We start from the raw sequence: 16777 nt of genomic DNA, 5'->3' as shown, positions 1-16777 counted from the left end.
AATGGTTTTTACTTAATATTTGTATTCCCGTTTTTTTTTAGTTTCTTAACAGCTCTGTCAACAACAGTAAGATTAAAACCATTTTCAACAGTATGGCTTGGTTTGTTTTGAATTTTCGCTCAAAGCTATACGAGGGCTCTCTGCGCTAGCCTTCCCTAATTTTGCAGACTAGAGGAAAGGCAGCAGGTCATCACCACCCACCGCCAACTCTTGGGGGTACTCTTTGCCAACGAATAGTGGGATTGACCGTACAATTATAACGCCCCTACGGCTGATAGGGCGAGCATATTTGGTGTGACAGGGATTCGAACCCGTGACCCTCAGATTACGAGTCAGGCGCCAAAGTCAAATGATGAAGTGTGTAGTAATTATTACCTTTATAAAGTTAATATTTATTAACTATCTGAAGTTGAGAAAACCTTAACAATTATCTTTAATATTTATATTAATTATTACATTAACATAAGTGTTTTGAACGGATTTTCACAGAAAATAACACCTGAAGAAGTGAAAATGAAATTACTCGAGTGAGTATGAATTATGTATGGTAAACTAAGAAACAAAAACAGTCAATCAACACTTCTAATTCGTAATGCTGTCAATATTCTTGAAACAATACTGACGTGTCTAATCCTGCTTCTTCACCCTCAATAGCATGCCCTGACATTAGAGATGTCTGATTTGTAATGAACTTTGACATCTTTATTTAAAGTTTTCATACAAAGAAATGTTTTATTACACGCAAATAAATTTGTATATGAAACTATATAAAGTATTTGCAAATAATTTTGCATAAAACTAAATGTATCCAATCTTAGAGTTGAGCATATATACAGGGAATTATATAAAAAACAGCATTGTAAAATTAGAAGGACAAAGAAATGCCACAGGAAATCCTTTTAATTTGTTCTGTTCTTTAGAAGAACATTAAATATATTATATACACGAATAAGCATAATATACACACACACACACACACACATATATATATATTTCAATATGAGGGTTTGGCCTCAATAGTCGAAACGTTTTATGACATGAGCAGAAACTGAAAAACAAAGTTTCATAGAATAACTTTATCTATATAACTATATATATATATAAACTACCAGTTCTAATAATTTCATAATCCTGATAAACGTTTGTAATACTATAAAACGACATTGCACACGTGGCTTTAGCACGCTTTGGACAATATACAGTGGTATCCCAGATTACCAAAAAATATCTGTTTGATTTACCTTAGTTCTATTTGTGAGTTCATTCAAACGTCTTTTGGATAAAGTAATTTAATTTGGATAAAGTAATTTAAATTCCCACATCTTGCTTCTTTACAATTTCCATTATTTTCCAGTAACATTTTCGGTTGGCTTCTTTATATTTCCTTCCATGTCCTGAACATACTCGGGTTTTGTCTGATCCATCAAAGCTTGCCACTGAGCCAAGTTGTTTCTGTTTAAAGGAAACAAACCATGATAATCTATTGCACCGTTATATATGAATATATATATTACACTTTTACAGATTGTTTCAACTGTTTAATTATGTTTTTTTTATAGCAAAGCCATATAGAGCTATCTGTTGTATCAACCAGGGGGAATCGAAACCTCGATTTTTGCGTTGTAAATCCATAGACTTACAGATGTACCAGCGGGGAACTTCAGTTGTTTAATGAAATAATTGAAAACAAATATCATTTATGTTTCAACTGTAATGTCCAGCACAGAACGTCACAACAGATAAACTACTGTCTGGACACTGCGGTAAATCGATTCTATGAATATTAAATTGTAAGTCCATAATTTTTCACGTTTCCTTAGAGAAATTACACTATTCATAAACAAAGTATTTCTTTAAAATAAAACTACTTTATCCACGTGTTTCAGAGAATTGTGAAGTGTGAGTGTAATTGAATTTGAAATAAATACACGGCCTTGAATTACACTGTAATGAAACTTAAAACAAAATAGAGCTTACAGTTCATACGTTTAATTCTGAATAGAGAATAATAAAGTGCTTCATTTACTGCGGTTATTTTGAAACGCTTTTCTATCTGTTTATCTCGGTTTGACATTGACAAAGTTTTAATGCTTGAAAAACAAGAATTGTAATATTTTATAATAGTTACAAGGAAGAAACAGTAAACTTACAAACAGCCGTCCAGCATTGGTCTACTTTCTGGGATGATTGCAGCTAGGATTTCATAACAAGGTTTGCATATAGCTGTCAGGAAACCAACCTGAGACAAAAATGTGGAAACAGACGCTAATGAATTAACATTTTTTTAAATAATAGAACTATGTTTTATCATTTCATAAATGCTGCTATGGATGTTATATCACATACATTATGAGAAAAACTGAATAGTATAATAAATTTCAACTGAATCAAGACAGAAGTCAGTTAGCTAAACACATACGGCCAGTGCTTTCGAACTCCGGTTCCAATGGCGCAAACGGATGAGAAGGTTGACCCAGACCTCTCAGCAGACTAATCCCCAGCTAGTAAACCAACAATTGGTTTGGTTTGGTTGGAATTTTGCGCAAAGCTACACGAGAGCTATATGCGTTAGTCGTCTCTAAATTACTAGTGAAAGACTAGAAGAAAGACACCTCTTACAGCAAATGTTTTTACCAAAGAATATTGAGAGTGGTTGAAAGGAAGGACCATGTTCGATATATAACCACGACCCTCAGATTGTGAGTCTAGAACCTTAACCACCAGACCATGCCAACCAGATATATACAGCTTGGTACAGTGAAACAACTGAGGAAAAGTGTCTATGTCAAGAACACAGGAGTGAAATGTTCGATAATGGAGATTTAACCACGACCCTCAAATTGTGAGTCTAGAACCTTAACCACCAGACCATGCCAACCAGATATATACAGCTTGGTACAGTGAAATACTGTGTCAAAAACACAGGAGCGAAATGCAGGTCAATCTCGAACTAATAACAACTAATTATTAGTTCAAAGTACGAAAACAATGAGCCATGCTGAAACCTGATAATGTTAATGTCGTATAAAATATTTTATTAAAACTATATTCAAACTAATTCTGCTGTTGCAGAGTAAACAGAAAATTAAACAATAAATATTCGAATTCGTACTTACGCTAGTTTGTTTTTGTTTGTTTTGAATTTTGCACAAAGCTACTTGAGGGCTATCTGCACTAGCCGTCCATAATTTAGTAGTGTAAGACTAGAGGGAAGGCAGCTAGTCATCACCACCCTCCGCCAACTCTTGGACTACTCTTTTACCAACGAATAGCGGGATACTTCCGGTAGTTTTGTTTTCTTACTTGTTTGATGCGTTGCACATACTAACGTTTCACAAGTCTACGAATGAAGGGAAACTTTCCTGGCTAAACAACTATCCGTATTTTTAATAGAATTAGCAAATACACGCTTGTAGGGACACTTTCCTGGCTAAATAACTGTTTGATTTTACCAGAATTAACTAATCCACGATTGAAGAGACACTTTCCTGGCTAAACAACTATCCGTATTTTTAATAGAATTAGCAAATACACGATTGTAGAACCACTTTCCTGGCTAAACAACGATCCGTATTTATAATAGAATTAGCAAATACACGATTGTAGAACCACTTTCCTGGCTAAACAACTATCCGTATTTTTAATAGAATTAGAGCAAATACACGATTGTAGAGACACTTTCCTGGCTAAACAACTACCCGTATTTTTAATAGAATTAGCAAATACACGATTGAAGGGATACTTCCCTGGCTAAATAACTAGTCGTATTTTTGCCAGAATTAACTAATCCACGATTGAAGGGACACTTTCTTGGTTAAACAACTATTCGTATTTTTTAACAAATAAGGAAATCCACCAAAGAAAGGACACCTTCTTGACTAAACAACCGTTTCTATTTTCACCAGAATTAGCAAACACATCAAAGAAGGGACAATTTTATGGCTAAATAACTGTTCGCATTTTTACCAAAGTTAGAAAATCCACGAATGAAGGAACACTTTTCTGGCTAAACAACTGTTCAAATTTTACATAAAATTGCTTCCTGGAATATTTTAATATGTAATTTCTCATCTACACCCAAAACATTTAATGAAAGAAGTATCCTTATATTTGAAGAATACCAGCAACAAATAGGCAATGGTGCAGAAGAAAGGTTAAGTTTGTTTGTTTTTTGTTTTTTTAATTTCGCGCAAAGCTACTCGAGGGCTATCTGCGCTAGTCGTCCATAATTTTGCAGTGTAAGACTAGAGGCTAGTCATCACCACCCATCGCCAACTCTTGGGCTACTCTTTTACCAACGAAGAGTGTGATTGATCGTAACATTATAACGCCCCCACGGCTGAAAGGGCGAGCATGTTTGGCGCGACGGGGATGCGAACCCGCGACCCTCAGATTACGAGTCGCATGCCTTAACCCGCCTGGCCATGCCGAGCCCGGAAGTAACTGAAGACAAGTTTGTTACGTGATATAAGACAACCAGAAAATAATGCCAGTGAACTAGCTGTAACTGCATAAGTAGGAAGTGGCCTCAATGGGTGTGTAACAAGTGAGCTCAAACACCACTACATAGGAAAGAAAAGCCAACCAAAAGGTTAGAATGGGCATGACACTTCAAACAATGGAATGAGGAAAGTGCAGGACGATACACTTTTCATATGAATCAGTATTCACGTTTTCATGCAACAATTAATGTTAGTGTACTCAGTGACAGAGAGTAGAACGATGAAAGTACAACATATACAGTGATATACGCTGGGGGTTACAAATACGAGTGTAGACTGTCGATAGTGTTGAAGATCTAAACATGTCCCTCACAGGCACAAGCAAACTTGTGTCCATTATGCTACTTCCTCTGTAATAAGACGTACAAGTCAAGAAGTTTATTTTCTAGCAACACTCTGATTCAAACGTATTGCAAAAAAGTAGCGAAACGATACGCAGGAGAACATAGAGGCAGATGGAACAAACAAAACCGTATAAATTATAAATATCGTTAAGATTGTACGGGTTTAAATGGAAACTAAAAGAACCAAACGTATGGAAAAACAGGTCAAGAGAGTACCAGACAGGATATTTTGGGCAATATTTCACAATCATACACTGACCTGGTTTGGTTGTTATTAACCGCAAAGCTACACGACAGACCGTCTGTGCTCTGACAACCATCGGTATTGAAACAGGAACTTTAGAGTAGTAAGCCTGAGCACTTACCGCTGGAAAGGGGCAAAATGCTTTGAAAACTTAGTGTATTATAAAAAGATTTACCTCTTTTTTTCTCAAAGCTCGTATGAAAACTTTCGCACTGCGTAACGTACTTTCTTCCATGTTATAGTTCCTATAATAATATTGTACTTTGTTTCTGTTATACGTAAAGTTACATAATGGGCTATGTACAGTTTTTAGCAATATAAAGCCTTGAAATTTACCCCCTGAGCCACAATAGTGGGGAGCATGTATTGTATTACCTTCAAAAATCACACTACCAATTCTCTCAAACGTTCTGAGGAACATTTCTTTATTTCAAGTTTTTAATGCATAATAATGCAAAAAAACAAAAACAATCCATGAACATTATATCGTTAAACCTTTTAATTTACTACTGCATTTAGAAAGCAGAAGGATATAAAAGTTGGGTATTAGAAGATATAAAGTTTTATTAAAGATTTTCTTTATTTTAATTAGAGTGTTTTCCTTTAATTCTCTACATAGAGATGCATCTGATTGTTTAATATTATTATAATTATTTATAAATGTGTTTATTTGTATTTCTATATTCTGTTTCCTTTATATGGGTTTGTTGTTGGCAGATTATTAGCCGGACTCGCTCTAAATTACATCAATACTTAACCTTAAACAGCGCCATCTGCTGGCTTGTTCATAAAAAGCAAGGCTTATACAAGCGAACAAGGGGGTGTCTACTAATGCGTTTGTGAATAATAATTGGATCCGAATTTGTTGTATCTCATCCTTTCTAAGGCTTCCTTGCGGATGTGATTTGGTTCCACATTTAAAATACTGTAACACTGCCTATCGGTAATAAACGTATTTAGCTAAAGGAGCTCAGAACATTTATAGTGGCATGTCCCCTTAAATAAAACCTTCTATTATATAGGTTGAGTTTTCTGACTTAAAGTTTGGTTGCATTTCCTTCAATTTCGCACAAAGCTACACGAAGACTATCTGCGTTAGATGTCCTTCACTTAGTAGTGAAAGACTAGAGAGAAGACAGTTAGTCATCATCAACACTGCCAAATCTTGGGATCCTCGTTTACCAACAAATAGTGGGATAAACTGTCACATTATAACGTACCCACGGCTGAAAGGGTGAGAATGTTGAGTGTGACGGGGATTTGAACCTCCTTGCCAGTAACTGATACACTGTTGTTAACCGGCCAGATAAAGGTACAGGTGTTGTCCTTTTAAACAAACCTAATTTTCTCTCCCAAATGGGAGACATTTTAAATAACAAAACAAAATTTAAAATCCTCAATAATAATTGATTTAAGTTTACCCTCAAGCTTCAAAAGATTTTAAGATACTTCAAATATTGTAAACTGACCTCTGACATGACTTGAAGGGCTTTATTCTACAGGTTTTTACCCCAGTTTTATGTATGTCTCATTGAAAATACACAACCATGGTCTACCTCTCACATCTAATCTATTTACTGTAGGTTCCCACCCCTAAGAACGTGATAAATATCTTGCATATAAATGAGAACGGATTTATTGTTAACAATTTTTTCTTTGTTGAAGAGATATTGAAATTTCCTAATGCAGATCAGTTCGCTATGACCAACTTTATTATTCATTCCCTATTCACTAACCTCCCACTTTATTAACAATTGTTACCAACCAGAAATGTTCTGAACTCTAACTCTAACCAACATAAATTATTACAGCTTCTTAACTTGGTCCTGACAGGTCAATCACTTCTTTTCTAATGGTCATCTTTATGACGAGACAGATGGAGTGGTGATGAAATCACCTCTAGGTCCATGTTATTACAAACGTCAATGGCTCTATAATTACCATATTTATTACAAACCAATATTATATAGAAAGTACGTTAATGATACCATTCTACTCTATAACAACATTGATTCCGTTAAAAAGGTTTTAGAATACCAAAACTCACAACATCTATGAATAAATTTTACATATAAGATGGAATAAAACAACAACTTAGTTTTTAGACGTTCAAATAAACAAAAACAATCTCTTTGTCACATCTTTTTACCATAAGAAAAATATTATTGGTTTATACACTCATTTTTGAATGTTACATACCAGACTCCTTCAAACGTAACCTAGCTCTAAATCTCCTAAACAAAGACTATAATATCTCTTCAGACTACTCCTGTCTTTACTAAGAAATGTAAAAAGTTCATAACGTATTACAAAGTAATGGTCATCCTCTAAATTTCTAACACTCTATCAAACGAACATTTTAAACAAGTGAAACAGAATCCATGAAAAAGCCACACACTGCTTTAAAATATCTACTATTTCTTGTCACTTATTTCATTGGTAAAGTTTTAATCTCAAATATCAATTTAAAAAATAATCAAGACGTATTACTAACAAGTTTAGCTACATTTAGTATTTAAGTAAACACTTAGAATAATTAAAAACATGTTGAAAACCAAAGGCACTCCACCTGTTCGTAAGCGCTCATGAGTTGTACATAAATACCTACAAAACTATAAGTCACCTACAAATACAAGCACACAAGCGCATAAGACTTTGAGCAAAAACTGGATATAAGCTAACTAATCATCAGGTGGAAAACGAAATTTTATAATAAGTATTAAAATCATTTCTACGTGAAGAAACAAGGCTTAAAGATAAATCTAGTATTCACAGATGACAAAATTCTATACACATTTTCACTCAAATTCTGAATACAAGGAGGTGCAATCATAGTATTTTTGGAATGTCATGACGATGTTTTTATTTATTTATTTGTCTTTTAGCTGTTGCAATTTTAAATTTATGTTCAACTTTACTTTCCCAGCGGTTTACATCTTATTGATACCTGACATTCAATCTATTTATCAATAGAACTAGTGTTTTATGTAAAAACTTAGCGGATTCCTTGATATGCAGTAAATACAAGACAGATAAAGTAAGTTGTTCATAAATATACAGTTTATACCTGTGAAGCAGGCTGTTCATGAGTTTTGGTTCGGTCCATCATTGGCACCGGTTCTCTACCTCGTGCCTTCTCGGCGTCACCCTAGAAAAATATAAATTAAAATTATCACCATTTGCACGAAAATAAGCTAACCAGTGAAACTGCAGTGGAATATCGTTTCTGTTTCGTTATTTATAAAAATACGTTTCGATACGTTGATGTACATTTGCTTTAAAATAAAAATAAATAAAATAAATAAACAATAAATACTAATAATAATAAATAATAAAATAATAATAAAAAATAATAATAGTAATAATAATAATAAAATAATAAATAACAATAATAAAATAAATAAAAAATAATAGTAATAATAATAAAATAAATAAAAAATAATAGTAATAATAAATAAATAATAATAATAGTAAAATAATAAATAAAAATAAGTTTTGATACGTTGATGTACATTTACATTATAATGTGTAACTCGAATTCGGTAAAAAAAATCCTTTGTTTAAATTTCAGTCTTTAATTTACGATACAAAATGAGTTTCGAGTACTCACGCAAAGATTCGATAAAAAACCGTGTGGTGTTTGTTATTATCTGTGAAACGAGTAACGTATATATTTCATTTCACAAAGTAAGTTACAAAATCTTATCAAAATTGGTTCGAACTTATACATATAATTATATTAAGTCCTTATGAGAAAATAAATTCGGTGAAATATATTTTATGGAAGTAGGTGGCGCTGAGTTTCTTTTAATTTCACGTGTGTTTTGTGGTATATTTGTTATTAATATCGGATGTCTATTTAACCTACTGTACCATTACAACATCTCAAACATTTTTTCAACCAAGTAAAACACTTATTCTGAATGAGTTATTCACTGTTTGCTCGTAATTACATTCTTTAAATGACAAAGCGACAATTGGTAATTTATGTATGGATATATATTAAACTATTACTGGCATGGCTAATCTGAATATATCTTAAATCTACACCTTGAAAGAGTAAACACAATTATTATAACAAATGTTTTGAAAGTGATTGTGCCTGTAATAAATTGGTTAATATGGCAAATAATGTGGAAACTAACAAATATAAACGTACTGTTGGTGTGAACGTGCTTTGTACGCACCATGAGGTCAACCTATACACCGGACAAGTTGAAACAGACTAGTTCTTCACGTTATATTGCCGCATAATAGCAGATATAAAATATTTATTAGTGAACATAAGCTAAATAAAGAGAGGTTTAGGATTAATGTTAAGACGTGAAATTCTCCTAAACTAGTATAACGCATGTTGACCAAAGTGTAGATTGTACTTGACCTTTGAACTTACAGTTCGAAGTTAAACAATTTTCGGAATGCTAAGTTTATTTTCTAATTAAGTATAATGTACTTCATAACTTACCTGTTCATAAAACTCCTCAAATATCACCTTCACCGTCTTTCTTTGTTCTTCCCAGGGCTTTGTACTGGCACAGAGGTCACAGGCAGTCATAGCTATTGCTTGCAACAAAATCCTAGACAGGAAAGATAACTAACTTGTAGAGAAATTGTTACTCGATGGACGGCCTGGCATGGCCAAGCGCGTAAGGCGTGCGACACGTAATCCGAGGGTCGCGGGTTCGCGCCCGTGTCGCGCTAAACATGCTCGCCCTCCCAGCCATGGAGGCGTATAATGTGACAATCAATCCCACTATTCGTTGGTAAAAGAGTAGCCCAAGAGTTGGCGGTGGGTGGTGATGACTAGCTGCCTTCCCTCTAGTCTTACACTGCTAAATTAGGGACGGCTAGCACAGATAGCCCTCGAGTAGCTTTGTGCGAAATTCCAAAAAAGTCACTCGATGGAAAATATTATCTTTTTGAGATTTATCACACCGAAACGAAGCGAGTGGACATTTGTTAAATATAGTAAATACAGCAAAATAATAAAAATGTTCCCAAGTAAATAAACTCAATTGTCCTTAAGTTGTCATCACTTCAACAGCATATCGAAACAACTTCTTCATTCAGTTCGTGTGTACATGTTAAGACGCTACATAGTAGATTGAACAATATATATCTAAAAGCTGTTAATAGGTAGTTAATATTTACGCTGTACTTTAGCTATAAATAACTCTGGGTGTTTGGTGAGCATTCCTGGTTTTAGAAATTACATGTAACTGTAAAACAAACTTATAGATAATAAACAAGAGCAAATCACATAGACTCACCTGTGTTCATTTGATTCAGAATCAAATCACATAAAGACTCACCTGTGTTCACACTCACCTGTGTTCATTTGATTCTGAATCAAATCACATAAAGACTCACCTGTGTTCATTTGATTCTATATCAAATCACATAACGACTAACCTGTGTTCATTTAATTCTGAATTAAATCACAAAGACTCACCTGTGTTCATTTGATTCTGAATCAAATCACATAAAGACTCACCTGTGTTCATTTGATTCTGAATCAAATCACATAAAGACTCACCTGTGTTCATTTGATTCTGAATCAAATCGCATAAAGACTCACCTGTGTTCATTTGATTCTGAATCAAATCACATAAAGACTCACCTGTGTTCATTTGATTCTGAATCAAATCACATAAAGACTCACCTGTGTTCATTTGATTCTGAATCAAATCACATAAAGACTCACGTGTGTTCATTTCACTCTGAATCAAATCACATAAAGACTCACCTGTGTTCATTTGATTCTGAATCAAATCACATAAAGACTCACCTGTGTTCATTTGATTCTGAATCAAATCCTTCATTGAACACAATTTCCCGTAGTCTGTCTTTGGTCTGGAAGAATAAAGCTAAGTCCGTTGCTAGGATACAGTGCTTTATGTTCCTCAGGACCTTAAAAACAGTTAAACACACGTTTTAAGGGTTTAAACCAAAGGTCTCCTAACTAACGGTCCGCGACTTCGGTTTATCCGGCCTGCTGACAGTTTATTAAAGTAATGTTACAATGTTTTAATATTATAAAAAACAAAAAATAAAACGTAATTGAGCAAAAGCCAATCTAGGTGCGATACACTTTTGTATTTGTTGGAAAACGTCACATTGCTTGGTACTCTGTCATTTCTCTTATCAATCTCAGTGCCTCGAAGTAGCATGTTTTTTCCCACGCATGCCCGGTGTACCACCTCACTATGTGTCAGTGAATGCTGCTGTTTACTTTATGTTTGAGTTCATAGCTATTCCTAGTTATTATGTCAGGACAAGGGAATAAGAGAAAAGTTGACTCTGAATGCCGTACTTTTAAAAACAGTGGAGTGTGGACTACTTCGTTATTGAATCACGTAACACAATGTTGTGCTTAATATGCAACGAGATTATCGCAGTGCTGACATAATACAACAATTGTAGACATTACCAACCCAAGCACTCATCAAACTATTCTCAGTTCAAGGGAAAGCTAAGTTCAGACAAATTCAAAGCCTCAAAACGTAACTTATCGTCACAACAGTTTGTATTTTAGAGGAAGAAAGTCGAGAATGAAGCTGCAGCAAGAGGACGTTTCGAAGTGGCACAGCCGTTAGCCAAGCGAGGAAAACCGTTTACCGATGGTGAACTAATTATGTACGATCAATGTAGCCGAAGAAATGTACCCAGAAAATGTAAACTTATTTAAGACTATTAGCTTTTCGGCGAATACAGTTAGGCATTCGTAGAGTCGAGGACTTTGGAGCAATGTTGTTTCTCAGCTGAAAGACAATGTCAAAGAGTTCGAACGCTTTTCGATCGCGCGTGAAGAGTCAACAGATGTGTCCGACACTTCACAGTTACTGTTGTTTATTCGTAGAGTCAATATTAAGTTTAAAGTGATTGAAGAATTAGCTTCTGTGCACAGTATGCACGGAACAGCCACAGGTGAGGACATTTTCAAAGAAGTCGAAAAAATTACTAACTCAGTTCAACCTGGAATGGAAACGGCTGAAACGCGTTATGAAAGATGGTGTTAAAATATGCGTCGTGCAGGAAAAGGTTTAATTAGGCAAACTTACAAAGCTGTTGAAAGTGTGGGTTGTTCCAAGCTTATGGTTCTTCACTGCATCAGTCATCAGCCGGCACTGTGTGGAAAACATCTCGATCTGTCACGTGTCACGGAACCTGCAGTTTCAACAGTGAACTTCATTCACTCTCATGTACTCAACCATCGTCAATTCAGTGAATTTCTGGTGGAAATAGAAGCAGCATATCCCGACTTATCATACCACACTTCAGTTAGATGACTTAGCCGTGAGAAGGTTATGTAGCGATTTTGTGAGCTTAGAACCGAGACTGAAATTTTCTGAAATGACAAAAGCCGTCTTCAGCTGTTCCTCAAACACTAAATGACTTTGGAAATTAGCTTTTTTCTGTAGACTTAACCTGAATGAATTCAATCTTAGATTAGAAACCACGCTTATCTGCGATATGCACACCGATGTGAAAGCATTTCAGCAAAAGAAAAAACTAATTCTTTACACATTTTCCATGTGGTGAAAAGTTCAAGCAGGAAGCAGGATCCCTATTCCCATGCAGGTTTGCACAAGATATCCTTTCTGAGCTGAAACTATAGCTCAAGTAGCGTTTTTATCTCATCTTAATTCGAGTGCAACAGAAACAAGGATCTTCCAAAGCCCATTTGATCGTGTTATTGATGAACTGTCACCTGGAGTTCGAATGGAAGTGACTGATATGCGATTTTTGGCACTACCAATTTCTGTGAAGACATTTTCAAAGATGAAGTACATGAAATCTAGTTACAGATAAACCTTATCTGATGAACATTTGTAATTACTATTGATGATAGAAAACACAAACTTTGAACCTCAACTGAAATTTAATTTTATCAGAAAACCACCAGTTTCATGCTTCTCACTAATGTTAAAAAAACAGGACGAGTGAAGCTTAAATATTTTTATTATGTGTTCTCATGAGAAATAAATTAGTGATGTCGTATTCTGATTGTGTATACATTTCTACTTAATTTTACCACGACCCCTCTGGCCAGCGAAGGCTAAAAATATTTACTTCCTGGCCCTTGTCCAAAAATGTCATCCCGGTCGCACCAAACATACTCACCCCTTTCAGCCGTGAGGGTGTTATAATGTGACGGTCAATCCCACTATTCGTTGGTAAAAGAGTAGCCCAAGAGTTGGCGGTGGGTGGTAATGACTAACTACCTTCCCTCTAGTCTTACACTGCTAAATTAGGGACGGCTAGCGCAGATAACCCTCGAGTAGCTTTGCGCGAACAAACAAACAAACCAAAAATGTTTGAAGACTCCTGGTTTAAATAATTGGTGTTAAAACTAATTATCTCACATTTCCGAGGATCAGAGCTGAAGTTCGTATCAGTATTGGAAAACACGACTGAAAAAACATACAGGTTTAATATTAAGAACTTTTAAAAACTCAAGTCTTACTGCAAAAACTAGTTTATGTAGGATAAGTGTTTTTTTTTTTTAGGTATCTGATAGCTTAAAATTGATTAACTGTAATATTTTATTTTCATAAAATATGCAACATTATATGTTCTTCCAGTCTTTATAATAATAACACAGGCTTGCGATGGTTCTATAGTGTTGAGGGCCCGGCATGGCCAGGTGGAAAAGGCACTCGACTCGTAATCCGAGAGTCGCGGGTTCACACCAAACATGCTCGCCATTTCAGTCGTGAGGGCGTTATAATGTGATGGTCAATCCTACAATTCGTTGGTAAATGAGCAGCCCAAGAGTTGGCGGTGAATGGTGATAACCAGCTGCCTTCCCTCTAGTCTTACATCGCTAAATTTGGGGCGACTAGCATAGACAGCCCTCATGTAGCTTTGCGCAAAATTCAAACCAAATCAAAGTATTGTGTTGAAATATTAATATGTTCTACAGTAATTACTGTACGCTGAATCCAAAAATGATATCCATTATTTTCCATCACGTACAAATTTTTCACAAAACGTCACATGTACCTTTACATTAAAATCGAGGCACGTTTTGTTATACTTAAAATTCTTACAACCACTGACTATAGAGTTCTCTAGACCAATCGCGACATGAGAGTCTTATTGTTCTAGAACTCACGAGAAACGCACGACTAGTATATAAACAGTTAATAGGTCACATGACGCGTCATTTCTGGATAATATTTGTTTGTGTGTGCACTTTGACATTATTTTTTTCAATATTATTTATTCGTCGCTATAGCAATAAGAGAGTGTGTGAGTGACCCAAACATATTCTGTTATATTTGTTGTAAAGAAACAAAGGCCATATATCACAGAATTCGTCAAAAAACTTATCACGCGTATTTTAAATAAAATACATAAATTATGGGCTTCGAACAAAAACTATCTTTGGACTTTTAATTTAAAGTTTATATAGAATTTCATCTCTTTACAACATACAAAGTTGTTGTTTAGCACAAAGGTACACAATGAGTTACTTGAATTCTCCGCGATCTTTGTATTTCAGCTCTGTAAGACCATAAAGCTACGGGTGATCAACTAGGGGGCGCAACACTTTCTGACAAGTATTGAGCATAACGAACCTTTTACACATACTTTTTTGCCTGTATATGTCTACTGCTAGGCTTCAAGAAATTAACGAAAACACCCATTTCTTTAATTATTTATAATTACCCTTAATATCACCAGGATTAACACAAAAAGTAATGAGTACAACTTATTGAGAATCACAAAACACAGATAACTTACTTGTTTGTATTCACCAGAAGAGAGGTTCTTGAAAATGTTGTGGCCGTCTTGCTATAAACAAAGTAAATTTATTTATGAATATGCACACACACACACACACACAGTGGCACAGCGGTACGTCTGTGGACCTACAAATCTAGAAATTGGGTTTTGATACCCGTGGTGTGCAGAACACAGATAGCCCATGGTGAATGTTTGTGTTTAGTTTCAAACAAATAAACAAAAATTATTTAATAATACAGTTGATTTGGTTGTTTTCAAGCACAAAGCTACACAATGAGCTATCTGTGCTCAGTCCAACACAGATATCAAAACTGTATTTTTAGCGTCTTAAGCCAAAGACTAACCGCTGAGCCACTGGTGGACTTGTGAATGTTAATAATAGTACTATGCATATTATTTAAACTCCGACCATCTTCGCTGAGTATTAGCTAAATGGAAGAGACATAAATTATCAGACAATTTCAATGTTAACTGAAAGTAAAATTCATTAAATATCCTTAGCCATACTTTTTACACTCTTGCGAACCAGAGTTATCCTTAAACGATTTTGTTTTCTTTTCAATCGTGAAAATAGAACTAAAAATATTAGAGGCATTCTAAAATGGATAAACCAACATGCAGTAACATGATAAACAATCAGGTGTCCTTAGCCGGTTCAGCAAGTCCCACTGTCTCGTACACTAAAAGAAGGTAAACCCAGAATATCTGAAGGGCAGATGGAGTTTATGTAGAGCTGCTGATCTGAGTCACGTAGGACTAGTTGTTTTCACTGCATCAAATCTTAAGGATAATACTTGTAAAATTCATTAATAGAATAAGGATTCCTGAAAGTAGGTAGGCCTGCTTATTTGCTGACATTCGATACACTATATGGAGGAATGTTATTATACCATACAGAAAGTTAAATAGGTGATGTATATACATATATTACCTGAAGGATAGACACGGATTGGTTAAAGTGGTGATGCTCCAGAGTAGATGTAGTGTAAATGGCGGCGAGAGGGGAAGCTGATGTGACCATAAACTGGTTATTTTTTCCTCTGTGATCCAGGTCGTGACATAAACATGCTACAAAAAGTGCGAGTTCCTAAGAAATTTAAAAATAAAAATTAATGTTAAAAATTGAATAAATTACTGTGTGATATTGTTTGTTTGTTTGTTTTGAATTTCGCACAAAGCTACTCGAGGGCTATCTGCGCTAGCCGTCCCTAATTTAGCAGTGTAAGACTAGAGGGAAGGCAGCTAGCTAGTCATCACCACCCACCGCCTACTCTTGGGCTACTCTTTTACTAACGAATAGTGGGATTGACCGTCACATTATAGGCTGAAAGGGCGATCATGTTTGGCGCGACGGGGATGCGAACCCGCGACCCTCAGATTACGAGTTGCATGCCTTAACACGCTTGGCCATGCCGGGCCCCTGGGTGATATTTATTTGAAATAAAAACTGTTTGATGAATTTTCGTACGAAGCTACTCAAGGGATATATGCGCTAGCCGTCCTTAATTTTGATGTCATAGCATAGAGGAAAGGCAAAAAGTCAACACCACACACCGTCAACTGCTTGGATATTCTTTCACCAACGAATAGTGGGTTTGACTGTCACATTATAACAGATGTAAGGAAAACATTTTTTGGCGACGGGTTTTCATTATGTGATCCGTAGATTGCGAAACGAGTTTACAAACGACCAGCCAATGCCGAGATAAAAAAATGGAATTTAAAAATTATCAATACGACATCACTCGACACAATTATAAAGTTTCGAAGATATTTACGATTAATTTTGAGTGTGTGAGGCTGTAAGATCCTGAGTGTGAGGCTGTGAGATCCTGATACCGAACTCTAGATAGGCCTAAACTTCTAGAAATGAAATGTTCACGTGTCTATATATTTAATAGATAAACTAAGAACTTACTTAAAGTGCTTTACCA

The 16777-nt window shown here is 35.2% G+C and overlaps 1 protein-coding gene across 4 annotated transcripts in view; it reads right to left on the bottom strand.

The window, feature by feature from the left end:
* Nucleotides 1-885: 885 nt before the first annotated feature.
* Nucleotides 886-16777, bottom strand: part of LOC143229905 (putative 3',5'-cyclic phosphodiesterase pde-5) — a 120896-nt gene continuing 105004 nt past the window's right edge. For 3 of the 4 annotated variants that reach the window (XM_076462771.1, XM_076462772.1, XM_076462774.1), the window contains 7 exons: nucleotides 15775-15930; nucleotides 14841-14891; nucleotides 10879-11000; nucleotides 9556-9667; nucleotides 8158-8238; nucleotides 2151-2239; nucleotides 886-1452 (listed from right to left, as the gene is read on the bottom strand). In XM_076462771.1, the coding sequence (XP_076318886.1) occupies nucleotides 1344-1452; nucleotides 2151-2239; nucleotides 8158-8238; nucleotides 9556-9667; nucleotides 10879-11000; nucleotides 14841-14891; nucleotides 15775-15930 (720 nt within the window). In that variant the 3' untranslated portion in view covers nucleotides 886-1343. Of the gene's footprint in view, nucleotides 1453-2146; nucleotides 2240-8157; nucleotides 8239-9555; nucleotides 9668-10878; nucleotides 11001-14840; nucleotides 14892-15774; nucleotides 15931-16777 lie in introns of those variants that run through there. The other variant, XM_076462773.1, reaches the window with a different exon arrangement.

This window comes from Tachypleus tridentatus, chromosome 10, assembly GCF_004210375.1.
Source record: "Tachypleus tridentatus isolate NWPU-2018 chromosome 10, ASM421037v1, whole genome shotgun sequence".
NCBI classification, from domain to species: domain Eukaryota; kingdom Metazoa; phylum Arthropoda; class Merostomata; order Xiphosura; family Limulidae; genus Tachypleus; species Tachypleus tridentatus.
The sequence above is the reverse complement of the archived record's forward strand: the minus strand, read 5'-3'. Positions and strand labels throughout refer to the sequence as shown.